General features: G+C 48.2%; 1 protein-coding gene across 1 annotated transcript in view; it reads right to left on the bottom strand.

Annotated features, from left to right (window-relative positions):
* Positions 1–5732: 5732 nt before the first annotated feature.
* GLIPR1 (GLI pathogenesis related 1) overlaps positions 5733–10107 on the bottom strand; it is a 243028-nt gene continuing 238653 nt past the window's right edge. The window contains exon 4 of the mRNA XM_069627756.1: positions 5733–6081. Within this exon, the coding sequence (XP_069483857.1) occupies positions 5915–6081 (167 nt within the window). The 3' untranslated portion in view covers positions 5733–5914. The remainder of the gene's footprint in view (positions 6082–10107) is intronic.

Genomic DNA, 10107 nt, shown 5'->3' with positions numbered 1-10107 from the left:
CGTCACCGCCGGAACGGGAAACAAAGTGGCGGCCATCTTGGAAATCACAATCCGTCGGATATCACAGCCCCAGGAAGCCATCCACACCATCCAACCCCAAAACATGTCTCAGGAGCACACTAAGGGCAAGACTGCCCTGGACAGGGTGCGAAAGCCCAAATTCAGTGACCAGGAGCTAGCTGTACTGGTGGAAGAGGTGGAGACACACCATGAGGAGCTACAGCAGCGCAAAACAAGTAGCCAGCGCAGAGCACAAAACTGGCGCAACATCAGCCAGATAGTCACTGCTGTGGGGCACGTGCCTCGGGATGGGGAGGATTGCCGCAAGCGCCTGAACGACCTGCGCGTGCGAGCCGTGGCATCCTGTCACAGCACAAGAGTGCAAGCAGGGGCACTGGAGGAGGGCCACCACCACCCCTACCCGAACTCACACCATGGGAGGAGAAAATGAGTGCCCTGATAGATGTTGGCACCATCGAGGGCATTGAATGGGATGAAATGTGTGTGAGGAACTGCAAACACCCATAAGTGAGGCCTACATCCATTGAACTGTAGTGCTGCCTAGACGACCCTGCACGTGCAGTGCATGAATGACAGGGGCAGGGGATAGACATGCATAGCCATAGGACAGCTACATAGAGTTGAAGTGCGCATGAATACACCCCCAAAACCCTGAGCGCAGTGCACCCCAACCACGCATGCAATCTTGTCACTCCGACATTCCGATGCAGTCTACCTCCATACCCACTCACAACAAGCAAAACATGGCGACAGAACAGAATGCAAGGAGAATGCGTGAATGATACTGTCTTCAATCCCACTTGTTAGCATGAACTGCATCACCCAAATATATGTAGCATTGAACTCAAACCACACCCTATGTGCCCCACAGGAACTTGTCGATCCCAATGGGATGAAGATGATCGGGAGGAGGCCACACCATCACAGCGCCCACAGCACCGCCCCTCCACCAGCACCACCACCCCACGAAGAGGCCACACGGAAGGGAGACGAATCAGGCCAAGCCTCACTACACCCCAACGCAGCCCTACCAGACAGCAGCAGCACCCACGTGGCCGCAGGGAAGCCACCAGTCACACAGCCCCCATGCTGAGGGACAGAGCAGTGGATCAGAGCCAGACGTGGGAGGAACATCTCCACGTGCTCATCTGTCATGCGCCCCTTTTTCACCAAGTATTGGGATCGATGGAAATTGGGCCGCCATTGTTTGTTCCATTACGTTTGACACATTTTCTGAGCTGCGGTCTAGTCTTTTTCCAACATGGCCGCCACCAGCATATCGGCGTTCAGTTGCTGTCGGCTCGCGCGTTGCAACTGTGTGTGTTTCGCTATCCTGCTGTTGTCGCACTCCTGTTCATTTCTCTAGGCTCTGCTGAGCCCTCCCTTTCCTTGGGTCCTCGCCCCTCTCTGCGTACCTTCTTTTTCTCCTTCTCTATCTACGCTCTTACCAGCTGGGAAACACTCTCCGTTCCACTCCCTTCGCTCTCTGTCTCTTTGCACTGCCCTCCAGGAAGCTTCAGCGTATTTTTGCCTCAGCTTCTCGCGCTCTCGGCGGCGCCTTCTCCAGGTTTCCCCAAGCGCTTCCGTTTCTACGGGGGAGTACTCTCAAGTCCCTGTTCCGCAGTCAGACACGCACTTGCCTGCTCGAAGCTTTCGTGTCATCCATCAATCTTCAGTGCCTTGTGGTTACCATCCCTTCTGCAAGAAGGTTCCGGGTTTTTTTTGCCTACGTGGCTTTTTCCCCCGTTCTGGCTATCATGGTCCCGGGGCCACTGGTTTCCGGAAGTCTTCCGCAACCAGTGTGGCGTCGTTCCGTGGTAGACCGTATCTCATAAAAAAGAAATCATACGTCAAAGAAAGAAGAAAGAAAACCCCCAAGGATATTTCTTCAAGTGAGGAGGAGGGGGAGGAAACAGAACTAGAAAGTGATTTGGACACTACGGATAAATCCCCAATTTGTGACATCATCAGGCAGGAGGACAGCACTCTCCCAGAAGCAGTGACGCCGAAGGGATGGTCACACCCCAGGGGAGCCCAAGGCCAGGCACACAGCTTCCACAAAGCCCACATCTGCCTGTGCGTCGTGTCCGCACACCACAGCGGACGAGGATACGCCATCATATGGCAGCCCAGAAGACCGGCACTCAGAGCCTGGCAGCCCAATCCAAGCCGGCGCAATGTCCCCATGCAGTCCCCCCACCCGACAGCGCACAAGTCGCAGGCCAGCACATGACACATCAAGGGTGCCCTTCGTCACAGGGGCTGCAGTGATGGGCCGTCTCGACATTATTGAGGCCAAACAAGCCAGGGTGGGATCAATGGCCAAGGTGCAGAGTCGTCACATCAAGGCCGTCAGTGCACCAATACGGCATGAATGCAAATACATAGCGCATGACAATGCGCGCACACGCAGAGTCGTTGCACAATGGTACTGCTGCCCTGACAGGCTTCGGGCAACGAGTGAGGGAGTTGACCGAGGCAGTCTCAGCACTTGCTGAGCAAACAAGGGAGGGAAACAACCTCATGCGACAGTACATGCTGGCCACCACTTCAGTCCCTTCGACTTCGACCACACCCACGGAGGGTTCCCTCGAGCCGTCTCCTAGGTGCCGGTCTATGCGCCACCTGAGGGCACGCACACCAGAGGAGCCCGGAAAAGGAAAGTGCCCACGACCATTCTAGTGGTGCATGGCATCGTTGTTGGTGCCCTGATAAGACACATGTGCCTATCTGCACAGTTGAGGGTAGTTCACTGGGGGGAGGAGGGATTGTGTGCTGGGTGTTCACTGGGGGGATGGGGGATTGTGTGCTGGGTGTTCACTGGAGCGAGGTGGGATTGTGTGCTGGGTGTTCACTGAGGGGAGGGGGGATTGTGTGCTGGGTGTTGACTGAGGGGGGAGGAGGGGTTTGTGTGCTGGGTGTTCACTAGGGGGAGGGGGGTTGTTGGACTGTAAATAAATCACGTTAGAAAAATCACAATGCATGGAGAGTAGTGATTGTTACAAATGCTATTTAATGTTGGTGACATATTTCCAATTTAACCATTACCCATTTCTAAAAAAAACCATCAATCAATCCCTGTCTGGCCAACCTCCCCTCCCTCAGCCCGAACCTTTCTGCATGTGCAACACCTTCTGGCACTTCATCACCCTCCCTACCATCCTCAGGTGGCTACACATGTGCATCAGGGGGCAGTGGCACATTTCTGCGACAGCAGATGTTGTGCAGCATGGCACATGTCAGTACAATTTTGCCAACTTTTCTGGTGCATACATCATAGCCCCTCCCGTGCGGTCGAGGCACCGGAAGCGTGCCTTCAGCAGTCCAAATGCCCTCTCCACGCAGATCCGTGTACGGGCATGGGCAAGGTTGTTTGCCCGCTCCGCTGCCGTGTGTGGATGACGCACAGGGGTCATGAGCCACATGTACTTGGGAAATCCAGAATCACCTGCAGGGGAGAGAAAGATGGTATGGGGACAAGGTAAGTCCAGTGGGTGTACAGAGCTCTCATCAGTGTGATTTTGCCATATTTGTCATTTGGTCTATAACATTGTGGAGTGTGCTGTCCTACTGGCACGATGGAATCAATGGGGTACTCTCCACTTGGTACGCCTATGTTTCTGGATGTAACAGTACTCAAATCCATTGGCTACAGTTGCATTTGCTGGTTGTCACTATTCTGTACTGTTCTCCATGCATTTGCTAGGCCATTCTGGGGACAGTGTTCGTGGGATGTACATTGCCATTACTTAGCCTACTTATGTGTGGTGCATTTGTGGATGTGCCAGGTTATGGTTTAGAATTTCATTACTGTTGGGTGGCCAAGGTGGGATTTCTGTACTGTGTCAGTGTTGGGAGCCATGGTGCTACTCACACAGGAGGCTTTATTGTGGTGGGGCTTCCATATGTCACTGAATGTGAATGCTGCAGTAAAGGTGCTACCTATTGGGAATAATGGATTCCGTGACGGGCACCATCAGTTGTGGATTGACATGCTTTATGGTATACATTTGTACTCACCCAGTAGGCATGTGTTTTGGCCTTCCATGTACGCCGGCAGGGTACTGTTGCGCAGGACCATGGAGTCGTGGGTGGATCCTGGGTAGCGGGCACAGCAGTGGCTGAAGGTGAGGCCAGGACCACGTCATCTGCACGTTGAGGGAATGGTACTGTTTCCAGTTTCTGTAGGCAACCTCATGTGCCTGGGGTGGTACGAGTGCCACGTGTGTGCAGTCCAGGGCTGCTATTACATTCGGGACTTGGGCAATGGCATAGAATTGACCCTTCAGCTGGTGCACCTGTGCCTGGTTGGCTGGCCTCTGTAGCTCCAGGTACAGCAGGTAGAAGTCAACATCAAGGCTCCCGGCTCCAAATGGCAGCATGGTGTTGGGATGGTGTGTTGTGCATGGGTGGCTCCTTTGTAGGCCTCTGATTTGCATTGGTTCCACCTGGGCCCTTATTGCTGTCTCCTCCCTGCTCCTGCTGGTGTAATGGTGTTGGGGAGGGTGTGTTGTGTATGGGTGGCTCCTTTGCAGGCCTCTGATTTGCATTGGTTCCACCTGGGCCCTTATTGCTGTGGCCTGTGTTCTGCTACCTCCAGCTTTTTGCTGGAGGTATTTTCGGCAGATTATCTGCCGCTAATTGCGCGTACGCTGGACTCGTGATTGCTGATGTTTTAGCGCGAATGGTTCCTGGCGCTATTATGGCCGGCGCTTGTACAGCCGGCTCTACAAGCGCCGGTTGTAATGGCGCTGGCGGTATTTGGACTTGTGATCAGAGGGACCCTTAAAATCGGCGCTAATAGCGCTACCACCGATTTTAAGGGTTACCGCCAAAGTCGTGATGAGGCCCTATGTTAAAACTCAAACATTATACATGTCCCACATATTTGAGAGCCTTGGGCCTGCCCACAGGGGACATTAATTAAAACAAATTCTATACTGAACAACATAAGCAATGATTGATGTGTCATGGATAATTAAACAAAACGTCTTGCATTGAATAATGAGCTCAGCTCCCGATTTACAAAGCCTCAATGGAGAAAATGAGTGAGCCATGTTACTACAACACTAGTAGACCAATGTGCTTTTAGGTGCTTCATCCATTCTTTCTGATTTGTTTTCTTATGTCTTTCTTCTTTCCAAGTTTATTCTTTACAGCCTAACATTGAGCAAACATACTATGTTAAAAACGATTTGAATATATAAAAAATAATAGAAATCTAGATTAACAGAATTTCTATTTTACAATTCTGAAATGCTCACAAATGTATTTCCATCAAGGGTTCTGAGATAGCACCCACAACCAAAACTAATCATTGTTTATAAATATTAATGAAGAGCCAGGGATAGAGTTCTGTGTTGGGAGGAGTTAAGGTGCAAGTGGAGAGACGATTAAGCTTTGAATGGTAGTTAAGAAGTTGATTGAGATTTGTTTTTATATACTGACATAAATTCTGATGAATAATTTATCTCTCGCTGTAACCTCCTCTATCTACCCCTCCTTGTACTGAAACTAAGTCATTATCTTGCAACAGCGCCCCGATGCCTCTGGGCTGTGTGGCGCTTTACAAATGTAAAAATAAAAAATAAATAAAAAATGAACAGTAGTGTAACTCTCCTATTCAAAATTCCTCCAGATGTCAAATACATGGGTGAAACTCCATTATGATCAATGGAAGTACACTGATTAAAAGAATGCGCAGAGATGGATCAGACTCAAGTGACAACTTTATTAATAAAATGTACATTTATTAACAGTTTTGCAAACTGTTCAAGTACAAAATTCTAACAAATCCATTCTTTTCAAGAACATCATCATGCAAGATGGAAACAAGTCTTTTAGAGTCTAGGTAATTAAATATATAGAAATGATTTGCAGAAATTAAAGGCGGTTAGACACAGACCCACTTAAAGAAGAAAAATGATACTATTACAAACAAGGAAGTAAAGCAGCATTTGGTCGCCAAAAAAGTTGAAGTTGAACCATCTGAGGCACCCCAGTTAGCTGCATGAAGACCCACTTCTGACAAGGAATCCCAAGCAGGACTCCAATTAACACCTAAAAGGAAACAAATGTGCCAGGTGAGAAATTATTGGAAGAATACAAAACAATAAAATTGAAGCATGACAACGAAATATGTAAACAGTAATTTTTTAAAATTTAGGCGGCAGGCATATTCTTACCAATTTGCATGAAGAATCAGTGGAAAAGACTATTAAAACAAGTTTCTAAATAAACAATTCTACTGACTACAGTGGCACTAGGAAATATACTGATTAATACCATTTAATTGGATGAAATTTCTGTTGCTCAAAGATTGAAGCTTCTGCCTACTTGTCACCATGTTGCGTTTGCTGACCCTGCCCTCCAGCACCACACTTCCGTCTCCAGGAATGTGCATCAGGGAAATTCTGTCCTAACTATGCATATTTTAATGAGGTGGTGGTTGGTGGGGGCGTATGGAGGAAAGAGGGCCTATGGACTAAGTACAATAGTCACTATGGTGACTAACCTTTTTGTACTCCTATGTCCCATCCCCTTTCCTCCATATTGTATGGGCGATTCCAATGCAACAGATACTAGACGGAGGTGCTGGATTAACTACTTTTAAACAAACATATTTCTGAGTACTGCCTGGCTAAACTCACCATCTGCTTTGTCGTCATTACTGTATGGATGTCCGCTCACAAGAAGATGCTGTTTCCCAAGGTGCTGCTTTGATGGGGACATCCCATGAGATGCAAAGCTGAAAAGTGACTGAAGTTGCTTTTGCCCTTACTAAATAAGCTTGAATACCTTGTGTAAAAGATGCTAATTCAAGCAGGATAGGGGGACGTACCTACCAACTGCAGAGTAAAGAAAATGCACGGTGGGGGTGGCCACATGGGGAGTAACACAGATACTCTGAGCCACAATCACTGTATAAAGGACTTCACCGGAATGTTAGGGGGTACCGATACATTGTATATAAATTTGGTCCAATACACTGCTCTATGATTACCTAAAGGAGGGGAGGGACACAAATAGCACAATCACAAATACGCGTATTGGGAAATTCTTCGGCCGGTTGGATCTGGGAACTTTCAATTTAAAGCATGTGACCACAATGACAGGGATGTGCAAAGGGGGAAGAAGGCTCAATTTACTAGTCATATGGGAATTAACACAACTGGAACTGGGTGATGTAACTGCAGGGCAGTCATCAGGGAGGGAGGCTCTGTTCCTGTGTGCCGGTCACATGACCACCGATGTCCATCGGCAGTGGGAAGGGAACATTGGACATAGTGGCTTTCCTGGGAGGACCAATCAGACAGTAAGTTCCTGAGCTCTGACGAGGTGACCAGCCCTCAAAGTATCTACCACAGAATTCGCAAAGATCATTATCTAAAACGTATTGTGTGAATGTCCACTTTCCCACAAGCTGAAGGGTGTCTTGTGTCCCGTTTTCAATGGTGCTGACCAATGGCAGTGTATTTAAGTTCCGGCGTTCAGCACAAATGTTGCTTCATTAACAAGATGTTCCTGGGTGGGTTGTGAATAAAATGTGGTACCACATGGGGAGGTGAGGTGATGGGAAACTATTGAACTGTTTGCTCCAATGACTGTCACTAATTGATGAGGAGGAGATTGCAAACCAATCAAATTCCTGGGAAGCACAGAAAAAACAAATTCTCCAGCTTGCAAGTGTTTTTCCTGACTTCCGACTATTTTATTTCTTGTTATAAAACCACTGTTCACAGTCCATTCAGATGTCACCCACCTGTAATAAGCAGCGTTGCTCCTTGCCCGATTTGTGCTCTATTTTTAAGTACCGGTTTTCATTATGCACTAATTAACTGACGCCTAACTACAACCTTAACGAGGTGCATTGCCCTGCACTTTGTAGGCTTCTGCTATTCACAACACCATCCATCTAGCAAATGAGGCCGTGGAGCAGGATTGTCCAACTCCCAGCCTCGAGTACCAGAAACATGTCAGACTTTCAGGATAACCCTCATTAATATGTTTCTTACCTTTAACTCAATTTCTCCAGTGTTGGTATCTTTCATGGATTCACATGCTGTGAATATTCCCTGTAATCAGGCTGGGAAAACCCTGGTAACTTTAATACAGTCGTTTTTGGGCAGCACCAATGCGACGTTGAGTGTATAGCTCCACCTCAGATTTAAACCTCTCCAAAAGGAGGAAGTACTAAGAAGGATGTTTGCTTCGGGGAAGGCTGGAGGGCGCATGTGAATCCATGAAAGATACCAACGCTGGGGAAGAACAAGTTACTTCTTACCTTGTAACGTTCTTTAGATGGGATGTTCCTCCGACGTATTCCTTATCTTAGATAATACGTCTCCAGCTTGCTGGCCTCGGAAATGTTTTCTGTAGAGGGCGCTGAGCGTCGACGTCCGCCAAGTCGATGTCCCTCGACGGCCACTGTATCAGCGCCGACGTCACCATGCCCATAAATAGCCACGCGTGGCGTCCGTTGCTCAGTTCCGTTTTGTAGCATAAGAAAAGTCATGCCTGAATTGGTTATTGACCTTGAAGGAGCATAAACTGCAACACAAGGGAAGTATTACTGCGGGGATGGATGGGAGGGGCGATAAGGAATACGTCGGAGGAACATCCCATCGAAAGAACGTTACAAGGTAAGAAGTAACTTTTTCTTCGAAGGGATTGTGTCCTCTGACGTATTCCTTATCTGTGATGGACTCCCATAGCAGTGGCATGTAATTGGAGGTGGGAGTAAGAATGTCATGTATCCCTTTAGGGATGGACCGAATGTAATACGGCTTTGCCAAATCTGGTCTCTTGACCAGCCGCACATATGTCTCTGACCGGTACCCCTCTTTGGAGGGCCGAAGAGGCTGCGATACCCCTGGTTGAATGAGCCCTAAGATTTTGGGGTGGCTATTTCCCTGCCAGTTTGTAACATTCCAGAATGGCCAAAATAATCCACCTGGAAATGGTTTGTTTTGTTATGGATAATCCCAATTTGTGACCCGAGTATCCTACAAACAGTTGGGTCTGCTTGCCTGATCCTAGCCATTCTGCTGATGTAAAAGCTTAGAGCTTGCCTTGGGTCCAGCCTATGTAGCCTTTCTTCCTCTTTCCCCGGATGGGGAGGAGGGTAGAACGAAGGTAAGGTAATTTTCTGAGTAATATGAAATTCAGAAACCACCTTTGGGAGGAAATTAGGCATCACCTGTAGGACAACTTTGTCCTTGTGGAAAATTGTATGTGGGGGTTTACAGGAGAGAGCTTGTAGCTCACTCACCCGCCTAGCAGATGTTACTGCTACCAATAGGACAGTTTTAATCGTGAGAAATCTCAGCAAACAAGAGTGAAGTGGTTCGAATGGAGTGCCCATTACGAAGTTTAAGACTAAATTTAAGTCCCATAAGGGAACTTGGAATGGTTTTGGAGGATAAACATTAGTTAATCCCTTGAGAAAGTGTATCACTAGAGGTAGTTTGAAATACGATGGTTCCTCCGCAGTGCGCTTGAAGATTGAAAGCGCTGCGAGATAGCCTTTTACAGTGCCAACTTGAAGGCCTGAGTTTGCCAAGTAGAGTAGAAACGATAACACCGTTGGCGTACCACACGAAAAAGGGTCGATATTCCCTTCTCTACACCAGCTGCAAAATTTGTTCCAACGGCAGCGGTATAAAGACTTTGTTGCTGGCCTTCTGGCCGAAAGCAACACCTCCACGACGTCATCAGGGAGGTCCCAATCCTTGTACCTCACCCTTTCAGAAGCCAAGCGTGAAGGTTGAGGGTTGTGATGTCTGGATGGAGAACCTGACCTCCCTTCTGCGAGAGAAGATTCTCTTTGAATGGAAGACGGATTGGAGGGCAGATGGACATTTCTAGAAGGTCCGGGTACCACGTTCTCCTGGCCCAGTCCGGGGCAATTAGGATCATGGTTTTCCGGAATCTTCTCAACCTCCTGATCATTTGAGGAATAACAGGGACTGGTGGAAACGCATAAAGGAGTGAAAACTCCCAGTCCACTACGAACGCCTCTCCTAGAGCTCCTCTCGGGGGAAATTCACTTGAACAGAACAGATCGCACTTCCTGTTGGTGCTTGG

Source organism: Ambystoma mexicanum, chromosome 12, assembly GCF_040938575.1.
Source record: "Ambystoma mexicanum isolate Mex_15411 chromosome 12, UKY_AmexF1_1, whole genome shotgun sequence".
NCBI lineage: Eukaryota > Metazoa > Chordata > Amphibia > Caudata > Ambystomatidae > Ambystoma > Ambystoma mexicanum.
This window is presented reverse-complemented; position numbering and strand designations above follow the sequence as displayed.